The following is an 18,638-nucleotide window of genomic DNA, read 5'->3' on the forward strand; positions in this document are numbered from 1 at the left end:
TTCATTTGTTCATTTCATAGATCTTTTATTTATTATTACTTTTGTCAGATTCAAGTTATTTCTGTGACCACTGCGGGTTTTTCTGTCATTAAACGAGGGGTACCAACAATTTTGACCACGTGTGAACTGTTCCCCATAGTATTGTGGTTTCAAACTACACTACCTGGCAAACACTTTTCAAATGAAGTAATCCACCTTTTAATTAAAATAAAAAAAAACACATTTTTTTCACCTCCTGAAAGGGCACTGTTCCATTGTTGTCAGTGCCGGGTGGGCTGGAATTTTTGTGGAATTCTTATGCCACGTGAGCCCTGCAGCTAATCATTGTTCTCTATTGGTCTCCTGGGCTTTAACTTCTTCCACTTATCCAACATTGGTCTTAGGGTACCGTCACACTATAACATTTCGATCGCTACGACGGTACGATTTGTGACGTTCCAGCGATATCGTTACGATATCGCTGTGTCTGACACGCAGCAGCGATCAGGGATCCTGCTGAGAATCGTACGTCGTAGCAGATCGTTTGGAACATTCTTTCATCGCTGGATCTCCCGCTGTCATCGCTAGATCGGTGTGTGTGACACCGATCTAGCGATCTAGCGATGCGATCCAGCGATGCGTTCGCTTGTAACCAGGGTAAACATCGGGTAACTAAGCGCAGGACCGCGCTTAGTTACCCGATGTTTACCCTGGTTACAAGCGTTAAACTAAAAAAAAACAAACAGCACATACTTACATTCTGGTGTCCGTCAGGTCCCTTGCTGTCTGCTTCCCGCACTGTGATTGCCGGCCGTAAAGTGAAAGCAGAGCACATCGGCTGTGCTTTCACTTTCACTTTACGGCCGGCAGTCACAGTGCGGGAAGCAGAGACGGCAAGGGACGTGACGGACACCAGATGTAAGTATGTGCTGTTTGTTTGTTTTTTTTTTTAGTTTAACGCTTGTAACCAGGGTAAACATCGGGTAACTAAGGGCGGTCCTGCGCTTAGTTACCCGATGTTTACCCTGGTTACCCAGGGACCTTGGCATCGTTGGTCGCTGGAGAGCTGTCTGTGTGACAGCTCCCCAGCGACCACACTACGATTTACCTACGATCACGGCCAGGTCATATTGCTGGTCGTGATCGTAGGTAAATCGTATAGTGTGACGGTACCCTTACAGAAGTAAGAATGCAGCAGCCCAATAGTGGCCTTTGATTGTCTGCAAGCACTCCCTTGACACAAAAATGCCACACAAATCCACGCAGAGTCGTCAGGGAAATTAGTGGAATTCAATTCACAAAGGAGACTATTTCATTTAAAAAGGGGTTGTCCAAATAGTGGAGAATCCCTCTAAACCTAAACACAAAGTGGTCACCTTACTATTACTTGGACTATTGAAATATAATGGCTCAAACTCTTAAATCTGCATAGTCTTACAAAATATAATGCAAAAAAGGGCAACACTAATTAGGTTCTTGAGGAAGGAAGGAAATATGGTACATAGATAATATATTAGTTAAACGTTACAAATCAAAGTATACACTGTATATTTGTACATATATATATAAAATATACATGAACAATATAAAATAACAATATAATAATCTTATAAAGATTGGATTTGCAAGTTTTTTTTCAAGGCCAAGTCTACCTACTGTGGTGCAATGACCAATCTTACAGCCAGGGGGCGGTGCGTGTGCACTTCAAGATACACTTGGAGGCATAATTGTGATGAGACAAAGCCCGGCAGAATTGTAGATGGCCGGTATGTGTGTCGCATAGGAGGACACTCTGCGCTGTCAGTCTGAAGTTATGTTGTGGTCTGGGACCTGTAGTCCCACATGTAAATGTGTGGTTCTAATAGGAGACTGGCAGGGCTAGTTATGAGAGATGGGCGGGTAAAACTAGCCACACACACCCACACACCCACCCAGGGGAGTGGTTACAGGTATGTAATGTGACCAGAGTGTGGGTCACATGTTTTCCTGTGGGTTCCTATGTTTGGATCTGAATGGTCCAAGGGCAAGGGCCTGGAAGCACTGTGAGACCGTCGACCTGGACAGCCCGTGTTGAGGACCTGGGACTGACGTGGAGTCAACCTGTGGAGCAGGAGCTCCTGAGAGGTAACCCCTGGTATGGGGAAAAGAACTGTGTGCTAACACATGACAGTTGCTGAACTGTGCAGTCACCTGGTGACTGGAGAGACAAGGCGTGCCTATTGAATGCTTTGTAAAGCCACACGTGTTGAAGCATTGGACTATGTGTAAGCTGGTGATGTGTAACCTGGCTTACGGTGCGGCTTATGACAAATAAATAAACCATATGGACTGATTTGTGTGAGATATCGTGATTGAGTACCTGAATCCTATGCCAAGCGAGTGTCCCCCAAGACACGTAGTAGGTGAAACGCTACAATATTTATTATTGTAATACAACTTGAATGACATCTTCTTTTAGTAACTTTAGAAATAGTCTTAATTAAAAATCATTTTAAGTTTACTGCTCTTGTACAAACCTAGGTGACACGAGTACGATAAATAAACCCTACGTTAATGCAAATGTACCGTATATACTCGAGTATAAGCCGAGATTTTCTGCCCAAATTTTTGGGCTGAAAGTGCCCCTCTCGGTTTATACTCGAGTCACGGTGGGCGGCAGGGACGGCGGGTGAGGGGGAGAGGGCTGAGGCATACTTACCTGCTTCCGGGGCTCCTGGCGCTGTCCCTGCCCGTCCCATGGTCTCCGGGTGCTGCAGCTCTTCCCCTGTTCAGCGGTCACGTGGGACCGCTCATTAAAGTAATGAATATGGACTCCACTCCCATAGGGGTGGAGCCGCATATTCATTTCTCTAATGAGTGGTAACTGTGACCGCTGATAGAGGAAGAGGCTGCAGCACCAAAGACCAGCTGTCCGGGAGAAGGAGCGGGATGCCGGGAGCAGGTAGGTATTACATATTCACCTGTACCCGTTCCACACGCCGGGCGCCGCTCTGTCTTCGCGTCCTCTTGCACTGACTGTTCAGGTCAGAGGGCGCGATGATGCATATAGTGTGCGCGGCACCCTCTGCCTGAACAGTCAGTGCGGAGAGACGCCGGGACGGGACGCTGAGGAGCTGCAAGCAAGAGAGGTGAGTATGGCATTTTTTTTTTTATTGCAGCAGCAGCAATGGCACAGATTTATAAGGAGCATCTATGGGGCAATAATGAATGGTGCAGAGCACTATATGGCACAGCTATGGGGCCATAATGAACGGTATGGAGCATCTATTTTTATTTTTGAAATTCACCGGTAGCTGCTGCATTTTCCACCCTAGGCTTATACTCGAGTTAATAAGTTTTTCCAGTTTTTTGTGGCAAAATTAGGGGGGTCGGCTTATACTCGGGTCGGCTTATACTCGAGTATATACGGTATATTATCAAGAATTAGGGGACAAAAGAAAGGCAGTATGACTACAGAATCAAACTACAAATGCTTTGTAGTCTGTTACCATGGATATTAGTCATTTTGAATAGAAGCTGTAAACACAAAACAATAGTAAATTGCTAATGAAGACTATTTGCAGGGAGGTATGACTATTTATTACAAATCTATTGGGCCAATAAAAGTGGACTGAAAGACTTACATAGCCTTTAAGGTTCTTAAGGTATCTTGTAGCAAAGTTGTAAAACAATCACATTTGAGTAGTTGGTTATATATAGATACATCGATAGAAATGTCTGATAGATATAAGTCTCACCTGTGAATTGGGACCTACATTTATCATAAATGTATGCCGTTTCCTGTAAATATGAGATGGGAATACTCCTGTAGGAGTTATACTTGGCTGGCTTTAACCTGGATGTTTCTATCCACAAACACTGGCACATGTACTAAGGGTCTCCATGCACATTACACTAAAGTCAACCAAACACCATGAGATCAGTGGATCGGCCAACAGTATAATGTGTATTGGGCCTCCCGCAAATTCCCACAAATGATCCTTATTTTCTCCAGGAATTAAGTTGATGTCAAAGGAGTCCAGCAACGGCTCTCTCATAGAGATAACAGGAGTACTTGGCTGAGCCAGCACTACTGAGTATGGGAGAATCGGGAGAGAACGCTGTCGGTGAAACGGTCATTCCTCCGACAGCTATCTAATGTGTATTGGGGCCTTCAGTGTATTTGTCAATTTATCTGTAATTACAATATTAGTAAATCATCGGATTCTATCCACATCACAGATATTCAAGGAGTTAATACGTTTTTTGACATTTGGAACAGACCTTCTCTTACGAAAACTATCTTTAGAAGTCTTATATGTCCTTAACTCAATGTCATTATCAGTTACTTTGATTTTAAACTTTATCATTTTCAAAGTTTTCAAGCATAAGATCATTAGAAAGAACAAGAGGGAGAGGAGAGCGTAAAGAAATGCATCATTAAATAGAAAGTCTGAACAGAGCCTTGTGTGCCTCGAGCAAGAAGTGATTTCGTTTTCTGTTAACTGGCTGACTGGTTTCCCATACAGCGGAGAGGGATGGACACATTTTATCTCGCTGACTTCAACCATGTTTCCATCAGAGAGCCACATAATTAAGTACCAGATCTTGCAGTCACAATGCAGTGGGTTGGAAGATAAATTCAACTTTTTTAAGTTTATTAAATTATCAAAAGCCCCGGCCGGGACTACTGTTAATAAGTTCTCCTGTAGGTATAACTCTTCTGTTTCCTTAGGTAGTGATGGAAATTTCATCAAGTTCTGGGAGTTGCAGTTCACTCGTAATGTATTACCAGTCAAATTTATACATTTACATTGTACAGGGCAATCACTTCCATCAGCAACTGTCAGGAACCAGATTCCAAGAAGTATTAGGTTTGGACCAATCAGCATCCTGGAAATGATGATGAAAAGGTTATTCCCACAATCACATTATTTTTCACGAAGCACAGCAAATGCATACGTATTGTTAATATACTATATTAAATAACAAAAAAAAGGCCAAACAAGTTTGGTAGTAGCAGTCTGTCCTAGTTCTGTGTCTCAACGGACAGAGGAGCTGCATCGTAAGCACATACACCTCCATGAGATTAGGAGAAGGTCTGTGGCAGGAAAATAAATACATCTTCTCCTTGGCTGACGGCCTGCGCAAGGAGGACTGAGGGTGGAGAAAAGACTCCTTTATGTTCAGTTAGCTGACGAAAGGACTTATTTCTCCTGATGTCACAGCCCTTCCCCTCGGCTCACGGAAGTATGTGCGCTTATGATACAATTCCTCTATCAGTTGAGAGAGAAGTCTCAGGAGCTGTTTTCTTCACACTGCAGCCTGTTCACATACCTCCATGATTTGAGGAGAAAGGCTGTGACACCAGAAGAAATAAATCTTCTCCTCAGCTGACTGAGCACAAAAAAACTTTCTCTACCCTCAGTCCTCCTTGTGCAGTTAGTCAGCTGATAACATTTATTTCTTCTCCTTTCACAGCCATTCTCTTTGGCTCATACATGTGCTTTCAATACAGCTCCTCTGTCAGTTGAGACAAAAGTCACTGGAGCAGTGATTTTTTCAGGCTGCAGCCTGTCCTGACACATGACTAGGAAGGGCTGCCGTTTGAATTATGTAACGGTGGACATTTTATTATATATAATGTATACAACCACTATAAAGATTGCTATATTATTACCCTTTTTCAACATCGCCTAACGATCTGGAGCATTATGTAATAGTACTGTAAGTTCACCAGCCCTGTAAATAATGTTCATGTGTTACATTTTGCTTGAAGATAATAGGTTGCCCTGCTATTTACTTTTGATATATCCTTCCCAATGGAGAGTAAATTGATAAGAACATAATTATCAGCTGCAGGTTGTGAGGGTTGTGACTGATCCTGTAATTAAAAAGTCACATAAAGTTGAAGAGTTACTGCCTCCTTGAAAACTCTGGCGCATTTAACCTTCTCTGACTTACACATGTTTAGCTGTATATTAATTGCCTGCCGCTCTCATTGTAGTCCTCTTACTGAATCTATCAGAGAAATCCAATGACAATGCATTTTAATTGTCACATTTTTTGCTTGTACGTGGCTTTTTTTCCAAAAGCCTGTTAAATTATAGGAAGTAAAGATGGAAGTAAAATTTATGAGGCGTGAAATTAAAAGCTGCAAATTTGATAAGGCAAATATAACATAACTAGATGGCAGCCCGATTCTAAAGAATCGGGAGTCTAGAATCCATATATACTTTATTTATTCAAATGTAAGAATAATACAATTAATAAATAATAGTAAGAAATAACAAAAAATGGCTGCACTTACCAGCTCTTGACAATTCTTGTTATTTAAGAAATTGCTGGGCAATAATGGACAATGTCCTTATGTGGCAAATAATAGAGCAATATACCCAATGTGGCAAAGAAGAGGTTAATAAACGGCAGTCTCTCAGTATAACAGTCAGTGAATAATAGGCAGTATATGGAGAAAACACCAAACAAAAGTTCAAAATTGGTGTGAAAATGTCACTGAACCACTTCACAACTAAATATATATAGTTTTGGTAAATGGTATTATCATTTTTTTGACGAAATTCGGCAGGAGCTTGAAGAGCAACGTCACTGGGCCCGCCTCCACGCAGTAGAAACTTGCTGTGAGGTAAAAATTCAAAAATCACACCAAAATGGGGGGCGGAGTGTGTCACAGTACGGCACGTTTCTGATTGGTCGCTCGCAGCAGGCGGCAACCAATCAGACACTGGACACTGTTGACGTCACTTATCTCCGGACATTAGCTCCGGACATTAGCTCCGGACATTAGCTCCGGACAGGAAGTTGGCACAAATTGCAGGAAATAGTATTCTAGGCAATTATATATCTAATATCTAATATATCTAATATCTAATATATAATTGCCTAGAATACTACTTCCTGCAATTTGTGCCAACTTCCTGTCCGGAGCTAATGTCCGGAGATAATGTCCGGAGCTAATGTCCGGAGATAAGTGACATCAACAGTGTCCAGTGTCTGATTGGTTGCCGCCTGCTGCGAGCGACCAATCAGAAACGTGCCGTACTGTGACACACTCCGCCCGCCATTTTGGTGTGATTTTTGAATTTTTACCTCACAGCAAGTTTCTACTGCGTGGAGGCGGGCCCAGTGACGTTGCTCTTCAAGCTCCTGCCGAATTTCGTCAAAAAAATGATAATACCATTTACCAAAACTATATATATTTAGTTGTGAAGTGGTTCAGTGACATTTTCACACCAATTTTGAACTTTTGTTTGGTGTTTTCTCCATATACTGCCTATTATTCACTGACTGTTATACTGACAGACTGCCGTTTATTAACCTCTTCTTTGCCACATTGGGTATATTGCTCTATTATTTGCCACATAAGGACATTGTCCATTATTGCCCAGCAATTTCTCTGCAATATAAACTGCCTATTTATTAATATCTGCATTCCTGCAAAGAACTATTGCCTATTATTAACTGGCTATTTTCCTACTACCTGACATTGTTCTTAAGCAAAGAACCGTTGTTGTGGCATTTGCCACAACACGCAAAGTTGTCGTCTGATGTCTTTCATCCCTCCCCTCATAAGCATGTTCATGGATCCTGTGTAACTGTACCTTAAATAACAAGAATTGTCAAGAGCTGGTGAGTGCAGCCATTTTTTGTTCTTTCTTACTATTATTTATTAATTGTATTATTTTTACATTTGAATAAATAAAGTATATATGGATTCTAGACTCCCGATTCTTTAGAATCGGGCTGCCATCTAGTTAGATATATTTAGATTAGAGGTCAGTTTTCTTATTGCAATTTTTTTCTTATTGATATGAATATTGTTGCAGTAAACGGTATACCAAAATGAATTAAGCATTGAATAAGCAGGACCACATAGACAGTGCAAAGAATTCCTGTAGAGGTTGTCTGCTTTGGACACTTTTTGTGAGAGGTGCCCTCATTATGGGGAATCCTGACTCTGGGACCCTAATGATCAGTTGTAATCTGTGGGGGAGCATGTTAACATTTGTTTGGTTATTCTCAGGTTCTATAATGGTGAAAATTACAAAGTGCTTGTAAAACCTAGCAATTTTGCATTTTACTTCTTATTCAGAATCCTCTCCGAACTCATTGCCTAGGTGACTGGCCACCTCTGCAGTCCATCAGAGTCCATCTAGAACTTGTAAGCACTGCTCTGAAGCTGGCTGGGATAACCGGATGATGCCGGGAGCTCCCGATTCGGTCAACTTCAGTGTCAGTTCGATCCTTGGATGCTGCTTATGTTGGCAGCATCAGAAAAGGCAGAATTCAAGCCAGTTGCGTCACATTGCCTCTGGTCCAAGCTGTCAATCATTAAGGAAAGCACAACCCTCCCCCTTCCCGGCAAGCAACAAGCAGAGACATTGGGGAGCAAGTGTGTGTTCCTCACAAGCAAGATGAAACAATCTCTCTAAAGTGAAGCTACAAAAACATTAAAAAGGACCTACCACGCACAAAGATCACAATCTGTTTTTGAAAAAAAAAAGACTAGCCCTCAAGAAAAGACATATTCTAAATATGAAAATAAAAATATTTGATTAATAAATGATATTTTTGGCCCCTGATAAACAGTATAAGGGCCCCATACTCTTAGCTACTTACCCAACATAGAACATCTCCTTATCTCACTTTAACACTCCCCCAATAATTATGACCCATCAAACTTATTAACTCAGTCCTTTCATAGAATCTAAAGTTGGCCATACAACTTTGGGGTCAGCCTGTCCCAACTTCTCTATATACATGAATGGTCAGCTGTTTTCAATGGGGAGAGAGGAGAAACCCAATGAGTCTCTGGCAACAGCTTACCTCCTTGTCTGAATTAAAGTGTCAGACCCTTATCTCCCTAAAATCTTCTGTTGGGGAATAATTGGGAGGCCCACGTACAGATTAAATGGGTGGCCGATCCTGCCAATAATGGCAGATTCAACTGGTTTTAATCTAACGTCATGTATGGGGGCCTTAAAGGGAACCTGTCACCCCGTTTTTTGAGATTGAGCTATAAATACTGTTAAATAGGGCCTGCGCTGTGTGTTCCTATAGTGTATGTAGTGTACCCCGATTCCCCACCTATGCTGAGATATAACTTACCAAAGTCGCCGTTTTCGCCTGTCAATCAGGCTGGTCAGGTCGGGAGGGCGTGGTGACATCGCTGGTTCTTCCTCAGCTTTACGTTGGTGGCGTAGTGGCGTAGTGGTGAACAAGCAGCGCGCGATCTGCGCTGTAATCCCTTGCATCGGTGGGGGCGGCCATCTTCCTGGGGCCGCGCGTGCGCAGATCGAGTGCTCTGCTGCATGGGGCTTCAGGAAAATGGCCGCGGGATGCCGCGCGTGCGCATTAGAGATCGCGGCGGCCATTTTCCCAAAGCCGAGTTTGCATCTCGGCTTTGGGAAAATGGCCGCCGCGATCTCTAATGCGCACGCGCGGCATCCCGCGGCCATTTTCCTGAAGCCCCGTGCAGCAGAGCACTCGATCTGCGCACGCGCGGCCCCAGGAAGATGGCCGCCCCCACCGATGCAAGGGATTACAGCGCAGATCGCGCGCTGCTTGTTCACCACTACGCCACTACGCCACCAACGTAAAGCTGAGGGAGGACCAGCGATGTCACCACGCCCTCCCGACCTGACCAGCCTGATTGACAGGCGAAAACGGCGACTTTGGTAAGTTATATCTCAGCATAGGTGGGGAATCGGGGTACACTACATACACTATAGGAACACACAGCGCAGGCCCTATTTAACAGTATTTATAGCTCAATCTCAAAAAACGGGGTGACAGGTTCCCTTTAATAGTAGAGAACTGCTGACAAGTTGCACATATGGTCAAGCTTGGACTGGCCCACAGGAGAACAGGAGAATCCTCCAGTGGGCCGCTGTACAGGAGTGAAACACCACTCTCTCATATAAGCAGTACCTGGCACTATATATTTTAATCACTATGTACATTTATCAATCTAAGCAGTACATTTGTGATTGAGGATAATGACACATTTGCACGTAGCTGAAAAGTGGGGCCCTGGAGTTGGGTACTGGTGGGCCCTTGGCACCCCAGTCCGACACTGCATATGGTATGTCTGCCCCCTGACGTCACTAAGGTACACAGTCATTGATTCATATTGACATCTACTGTTTTTCCTACAAATGAAAGCCGATTCTTCTGGTCAGTTATTACATAAGATACAAAAAAGCCCAAAATACTAATCTGTAAGACAGTGATACCCACTTTTATTACTGCAGAAGACCCCCAAATGACATTCTTGCCCCAAAATCGCTTGGATATATAGGTTACTGCTTTGCAAAGCATGTGAAATTAATTTGCTTTTCATACAAGTGTAAAGTGTTATGAAACCCCAGGTCAGAGCTCAAAAAATCCCAATGCAGCCCTGGGCCGTGGTTGGAAAACAGCTTTCATTATAATACCTAACTGCATGGGATCATATTGATTGTGCTCCACCTGAGTATGAAGACACATAAACGGAAAATTTACTAGGCATAACATGTTTTGTGTACTTCTGAAATACACACTTTGGCCCTGATTCATCAAGACTAGCGATGTCCACGCTGGTGTTGATGGTCTTGATGAGAGGGTGTGCTGGAGTCAGACGCACCTGATTCTGCAAGATACACAAACCTCCTAATAACTCAGGAGCATCTGACGAGAGATGTGTGCCTCACCAAAAATCTTACTCCATTCAAGGAGTGGAGTAAGATTTCTGGTGTAAGGATAGAAACAGCTCGATATGAATTAGACAAGTTGTGAATTCATGCCCTGTTCCACCCCAGCTTCGCTCAATTTGGCATAGCTTGGGCGAAACTGGTATGAAAATTACAAGCGTTGCATAATCTTGTCTAATGTGGAAAAATTTGACGACTTTTCTAAACAATTACATCTGGCGCAATTCTTTGATGAATCGTGGGCTGCACTTTAGGTTCTAGTCTAGGTAAACTAGACTAGGACCTAAAATACGACTTAGCCCATCATTGGAGATCAGAATATGTTTCATATCTGCAACTCTAGAATCTCCATTGCTTTGTACAAAGAGTCGCGGTACTTCCATTTTCTAATAAAGACTGTTACAATTCGGCATTGGTGGCTGATCTCTAGCTCCAAAATAGGAGCGAAGAAAGGAAATGCCTTTACAAATGTATATGGGTCTACACCTTTAGGGCTTACACTCATCAGCGTAAATATACCTATAATCCGTATGACATGCATATGTGTTTTTAATATCAGCCTTTATGTAAGAGAGTGAACTGTAGTCCCACTGAGAGGGCACTAGGACCCTGTGGTTTTTGCCTGCTGCAGCAGAGGACAGACCCTGCAAAACTCCCGGAGACAATGTGTGCTGGGGGGTGGTGTCTGGTGTCTTGTATGTAAAGTGAAACAAGGAAGTGAGAGCTGAGAGAGAAAGGCGGGAAGAAAAGGCAGAAGCTGCTGTGATATCTTAACAAGAGACTGTGTGTGGATTTACTGCGAGTGTGTTTGGAGGAAAAGAAGCTTTTGAGAGACTTTTGTTGCTAACGTTTCCTGGAGAAGAGCTAACCCTTTATCTAAGAAAAGACTGAGACTTTACTAAAAACCCAGTACGTATTTGGAAGTCTGTGGATTCCCTGTGCGTTGAGTGGAGAAACAAGTCTGGGCAGACTGCTGATACAGAGACGGACGGGTTGTCGTGGAAGCATTCCTAGGAGCTACAGAAGCAGAGACAACATCGTGAGACCACTAACTAAGTCCCCGGCGTTTGGGCTCGGCATCGGCCGACAAGACAAGAGGAGCTTGCTGTAACTTATTGGCGCTGAAGATATGGACTGGCTGCAGCCTGTGTGGATTCCTGCCTGAGAGGAAATCCATCTCAGGATATGGTACCATAGTTATAGATACCCGGGTATCTCTGCTCTGAGTGTTTAATTGTTACTTTAGAGGTGTATCTTATATTAGAGTTGTGTAAGTTATACTCAGTGTGCCGTTCCAGGGGCTCCCTTGATAACACTACATTCAATTTACACTTGTTTCCTGTTTTTAGTTGCCCTGTTAGGTAAATTTCTTACTAGTCTGTTGTAGTATACAGTTCTCAGGAGACCTTGGAGTGGCACAGTGATTTCAGCTGCTGCTGAGCTAGTGTATCTTTGGGGTGCATCTGCCTTAATATTCTCCATATTACCTTTATTATTTTGCTTTTGAGTAAATACCGTTGGAGATTTCTGCCTTGGTCTTGGTTTGTGACTCACTGGATCTTATTCGGACCTCTGGTCATTACATTTTCATACAGTAATTCTCTGTCATTTCAAGCTACTGTAGTTTTCTAATTAAGAAAACGATTTTTTATGTAAATAGATAGATGATAGATTGATAGAAATATCAGCATTGCAGTGCATGTGTAGCTTACTGTACATGTACTTAGCTAATAATTGGGGTCCCTCTTAATTATCTTAACCAGGTGAGAGAAAGCGGACAGCTGGGAGTTGATGTTTATAGTCTTGGTAGGGGGTAATGAATTTGAAGCTTCCCAGGCTATTATTAGCTGTCTGTGTAGCCTTTAATGGTTATTAGCATGGGGTGATTCCCCCCAAAATGATGTGGGGTCCCCCTATTTTTAATAACCAGCAAAGGCTAGGCAGACAACTGCGGGCTAATATTAATAGCCTAGGAAGGGGTCATGGACATTGGCCCCATCCCAGACTAAGAACCTCAGCCCTCAGCCACACCCGAAATGGTGCATCCATTAGATGCGATAATTCTGGCACTTAGTTTCAGCTTTTCCCACTTGCAGTGGTGCGGTGGCAAGTGGGGTAATAGTATTGGAGTTGATGTCAGCTTTGTAATGTTTTATGACTTGACGTCCAGGGGTTAGCAATGGAGAGGCATCTATAAGACACTCCCATTAGTAACTCCATTGTCAAATGTATGCCTGCCTATCCTTTGCTGTTATTAAACATAGGGGACTCAGCTTCATTCTCTTTTTTAGGGGTGTCACCCCTTGTTAATGATCAGTAAAGGCTATGCAGACCGCTGTGAACTGATAATAGCCTAGGAAGCTCCATTTTTATTACCCCCTCCCATGCTATAAACATCAGCCCCCAGCTGTCCACTTTCCAATAGCTGGTTAAGATAATTAAAGAGGACCCCACACAATATTTTTATTTAATTTATTTAATTATTAGCTAAATACATGTAGAGCAAGCTACACACACACTCTACACTAATTCTATATCTCAATGACATCTATCTATCTGTATATCTATTCTATCTATATATCTATTCTGACAGTTCACACTGTGATTTTATTGTACTCAGCTAATGAAATGTCGGGTTTCCTTTGAGATGGGTGTGTAAAAATCGCACGGTACATGTATGATCCATGTGCTGTGCTATTTTTTTTCTCGCACCCATTGACATAGACTGGTGAGTCTCTTCCGATATATGCAGCCACTCTCAGCATGCTGAAATTTTTATCTCCGCTTGATCAGAGCTGAGAAAAACATTTGCAGATGAACACAGAATTATTGACTAACATTGTACTCGACTGAGCTCAGTGATTAGCTGCTGCACTGTTGACGTAATGTCAGCGCTGCAGACAATAGCAGCAGTGGAGACTCTGCTCTGGAAGTGTTTTTTTTTTAAACAAACTGCAGCCGGGGACACAGTTTTTCTGAAACCGGAAAACTACTTCCATGATATCTAATAAACTGTAAAGTGAACCTCAAGTTTGAGAAAACTTTTGACATGTCTTCGTACCTTATCAGAAGTTTTGATCTGTAATGGCCCAGGTGTGGAACTCCCTACACCTTTGGCTGTGTTGTCAAGTCTCACTCGTACGGGTCCAAATCAAAATTTGTAACGTGGCCTCACATTATGGCATCATTTATCATACAAATTTATTCTTGGGGCTGAAACACAGTTTGATCCCCTTGAGGCTGCAAGACCTCGGTCAAATCCCACCAAGGACAACATCTGCAAGAAGTTTGTATGTTCTCCTCATGTTTGCTTGGGTGTCCTCCGCTTTTCTCTCACACTCAAAAGGCATACTGGTAGGGAATCTAGGAGCCCCAATGGGGACAGTGATGATATCTGTAAAGTGATGTGGTATTGATGTGTACTAGAGGTTAAAGGTTGACGTATGTTTAGGACCTAATTTGAAAATCATATTTTGCTTAATATTTTGTTTTTCTAGCAATATTTCCGTCCTCCATTACGAAAGAAGAATTAATGCTCAAAGCTTTTTAGGTGTAGAATTACATCAGTGAGACACTTAACATTTTCCCATTTGCAATTTGACAAATTATTTTTTTCAAAACCGAAAATTATTTCTTTCTGCAAATACCTAAATGTTATAGTTATCGAAAATCCATAAGATCACCTTTAGTCACTGTTTGATCCCACATAGGTCCATGTCTATATGTCTTCATATTCCCCAACAACGGAGGCGGATGAGTGTGGTTATCCAATTCTCCTCCCAATGTCAGAGCTGTACAGGATGACTGAGAGATAATATTCCAGAGGAGATCCGGCATTAGTGGAGAGAGGGAGCTTTGCATTCATGATGTGTGAGACATCGCTGACGTGACATGTCCTGTTGTCAGGGATAGATAAGAGGCAGTGGTCAGGGCGAGAGAAAACTCATCAACAAACTAGTGTTCAGGATTGATAAGGAGTGAGGCAGAAAGTATTCTGGAGATGTGCACACAACCAGGACTGAGGGTTTAAAATTAAATTATTTCTCAACAATACATTTCAATGCCATTACCAATAGTAAAGCTAAAATGCATTCTGGAAAGTCCATCTTCAGCACCATCTTTATTCTCTAACAGTTGACATTTTTCTACAAAAGAGATTCACTATATTTAACTGTTCATATAATAAAAAATTAATAAGAACCTGTCACCAATTTCATACCTTATTAACTCTGCCTATCACCTTTTAAAGCATGCAAGTAGAGTTCCTACAATCCCTTTTGACCCTCACACCTTCGACAAAGTCTTTGATTAATGACCCATGTTGCATGTAAATTGCACGATCCGGTCCAAATTGAATGTCTCTAGATTGCGATCAACGTCGCCCTAGTCCCTTCATACGCTGCCTCCTCTACCATGATGGAAGAGGATGAGGTCTCCTGCATCATCCACCTAGTGTTCAAAGTCTTGTACCTGCACAGTGGAATCAGAGACCTGCGCAGGCGCGCCTCACTCTGCCCTATTGACCTGCCAGAGAGCTGCTGACGTAGAAGTAAAGCTGGCGCCTGATCATTACATGATTTCCCTCTGCCGAAGTAAAGGGTGCCTGTGCAGGTCTCTGATTCAACTGTGCAGGCATGAGTCTCTGAGCACTGTGTAGATGATGTAGATGTCAACCACTTCCATCAAGTCAGGAGAGAAGGGTTTGACGGGACTAGGGCGGCACAATCTGGATTTGCCCATCAGACCAGACTGCCCAACGAGTAAAAGAGATGAGCAATTTGATTCATGCTGCCCTTCCCCAGCGTTCCGGCTGGTCTTCCGTGGCAACTGATCTTTATTTTTGCTCCAAACATACTTGGTTTGGCATCCTGGTCCCATTGGTGGTTAGTAGACCACACAACGTCATGATATATATCATGATGTTCCATGAGGCCAGCAAGAATCAAATTGGTCATCACTAGTGAGTAAAATGTTGCACATGGGACTATGTGCTATGATGACACAGCTAATGCTTCATTTTCATCTGCATCATGGCTTTTGCTCATAGTGGAAGCCATATCCCTCATTCATCATACAATAGTGCCCGACAGACTGCAATTACTTAGGGTTCTCCAATGGTTCTGTAATATCAGAAATAATGAAATTGCAGAATGCTCCTTTGCATGGGTACAAGGCTGCATCCACATGTCCATTTTTCAAGAACCGGAATCCTAACCCTAGCGAGCAGCCTGATAGGAATATACGACTACGTAAGTTGGGGTCAGGAGTTTGGCAGTCGGCCTTGACCAAACACAGATTCGAATCACAGACCGGTGACTGCACCATACGGAAGTTTCTATAAAAATATTAAAACAACAGGATGTTCGTTAGCACAGAGATTGGAGAACTAGAGTGTGATGATGAGAGTAGTAGTTGTAAGGTTAAGGTAGTATGCTCACCTTGTATGGATGTGCAACCGATAGGTACAAACAGGTGTAGCCAAGCTCACCTTAGTTGAGGATTTCGACGATTCTCAGCACAGAAATGTCACTTGTGGCCAAAGACTGAATGAGAAATAGAAGACTTTCCAGCTAATTCTTTATTAAAATATTTCAAAAACTTTTATTCCATATTGTAAAATTGGTACTCATAATAAATCTAAGCATGATGTAGTTCCTATGCGTTTCAGAAAAAAAAAGTCTTTAACCATGATTCAGACTAAAAAAAGGTCCATGATGAAGGACTTTTTTTGTCTGAAACACGTAGAAAACAACATCATACTTGGGTTTATTGTGAGGGTCAATTTGCTTGATATGGAATAACTAGATGGTGGCCCGATTCTAACGCATCGGGTATTCTAGAATATGTATGTCCACGTAGTATATTGCACAGCCACATAGTATATTGCCCAGCCATGTAGTATATTGCCCAGTCACGTAGTATATTGCCCAACTACATAGTATATTGCCCAGCCACGTAGTATATTGCCCAGCCACGTAGTATATTGCCCAGCCACGTAGTATATTGCCCAGTCACGTAGTATATTGCCCAGCCACGTAGTATATTGCCCAACCACGTAGTACATTGCCCAGCCATGTAGTATATTGCCCAGCCACGTAGTATATTGCCCAGCCACGTAGTTCACATAGTATATTGCCCAGTCACATAGTATATTGCCCAGCTATGCACAGAGCCATGTAGTATACAGCAGAGAGCCACGTAGTATACAGCACAGAGCCACGTAGTATACAGCACAGAGCCACGTAGTATACAGCACAGAGCCACGTAGTATACTGCCCAGTCACGTAGTATACAGCACAGTCACGTAGTATATTGGCCAGTCACGTAGTATGCACCATATCCCTGTTAAAAAAAAAAAGAATTAAAATAAAAAATAGTTACATACTCACCTCCTGGAGCCTCCGGATCGAAGCGGCCGGTTCCCGAAGATTGCATTGCGGTCTCGCGCGATGATGACGTAGCGGTGTCGCGAGACCATACGTCATCATCTCGCGAGACCGCAATGCATGCAGCGGTCACCGGGGCGTCGCGCTGAGCGGAAAAGGCCGGTTCCTGATCCAGGGTCACACAGGGTTAATAGCATCGTTAACCGAGTGCGTTACACCGTGGTCAATGCTGCCATTAACCCTGTGTGAGCGCTGACCGGAGGGGAGTATGCGGACGCCGGGCACTGACTGCGGGGAGGAAGGAGCGGCCATTTTTTTCCGGAGTGTGGCCGTCGCTGATTGGTCGCGGCAGCTATGACAGGCAGATGCCGAGACCAATCAGCGAATGAATAACCGCGACAGAAGGACAGACAGACAGACGGAAGTGACCCTTAGACAATTATATAGTAGATAGTTTTTGAAATACTTTAATTAAGAATCGTCAAGAAAATCTTCTATTTGTTATGAAAGTGATAAGCACAACACTATACAAAGCGAAGAGTGATTAAAGTCTTAGCTTCTGCTGTCCCCGTAATCCGGATTGGTTGCCAAATCTCCAGTTAGCCAATATGTACATATTATGAAAAATAAAATAATATGGGGAATCTAAAAGTGGTACTGAAACATTCCAGACAACATAGGATCATATGTCAGAAATAACCGTATTCCATAAAAGTAGACTACGGGGTTCTGCATCGTGCCAGCTTATGCTGTGCTGGCCGGAGAAAGGCATCAACACACAGCCTACCTTTATTAAGTATATTTAATTTTTACAGTATCTTATGTTATCTGGATTGTATCAACAGCTCTTTTAGATATTTTTTCATAATATTCATTATTTTGTATTATTTATACATGTTTCTCCCTTATGTGGCGGCACGAAAGCCCTGGCACCAAATCTTTAAGACAAAGCCTTTCCTCAAGCTAAGGTCTAGTCTAGAAAAGAAAAGTTCCCACCTCAGTCGATGAGTCCAAACAGCAATGAAGTTAGCGTAGGTAGTCCACTGGGGAAATGTACTTTTTTATTGCAAGCCATTCTCAAGCTGGCATGTTAGTGAGAGTTATATCAATGCTGAACACAGATGCAAACACGCATACACGAATGCATATCCCCGCCCCGATGATCTGATATCCAATAAGTTTGAAGGAAGGAAGAAAAACAAACAAACAAGTTTTTGCATAATCACCTTAACTCTTTCTCCACCAGACTTCTGTAAAGCCACTTTCACACTGCAATACTGTAATCAGCATTACGCAGGAAAATTTGTGATCCAGCAGTGAAAAATAAGCAGAATCAAAACTATAAATTTTGCACCCCTTCAGTGTTGTAGATCCACGGATGGTATTGACTTTCAAAAATAAAAGGTACAAACCAAACAAATGTTTTGAAAGTTGGGAAAATCCAACCAAAATTCATGGCAAAAATCTAAACTGCTTCAGGTCTGTACTTTTGACTACTAGCTGTGATCAATAAGTGACATGAAATGTCAGTAATAGAAAAGACTTTTAAAGGTTGATCTGCAATATATTTTAATCTATTGAGCAC

General features: G+C 42.6%; 1 protein-coding gene across 2 annotated transcripts; it reads right to left on the minus strand.

The window, feature by feature from the left end:
* Window positions 1–2,377: 2,377 nt before the first annotated feature.
* LOC138647643 (platelet glycoprotein IX-like) lies at window positions 2,378–18,163 on the minus strand. 2 transcript variants are annotated; one of them, XR_011315018.1, is made up of 3 exons: window positions 18,050–18,163; window positions 14,351–14,563; window positions 2,378–4,851 (listed from the first exon to the last, which is right to left on the minus strand). XR_011315018.1 is itself a non-coding variant. In XM_069736794.1 (2 exons), the coding sequence occupies exon 2, from the start codon at window positions 4,848–4,850 to the stop codon at window positions 4,176–4,178; it is 675 nt and encodes a 224-aa protein (XP_069592895.1). In that variant the 5' UTR covers window position 4,851; window positions 14,351–14,485; the 3' UTR covers window positions 4,038–4,175. The 2 variants fall into 2 exon arrangements, 1 of the variants encoding a protein (XP_069592895.1); XM_069736794.1 differs by lacking the exon at window positions 18,050–18,163 and having other exon boundaries at window positions 4,038–4,851; window positions 14,351–14,485.
* Window positions 18,164–18,638: the final 475 nt, after the last annotated feature.

Source organism: Ranitomeya imitator, chromosome 8, assembly GCF_032444005.1.
Source record: "Ranitomeya imitator isolate aRanImi1 chromosome 8, aRanImi1.pri, whole genome shotgun sequence".
In the NCBI taxonomy this organism is placed as follows: Eukaryota; Metazoa; Chordata; class Amphibia; order Anura; family Dendrobatidae; genus Ranitomeya; species Ranitomeya imitator.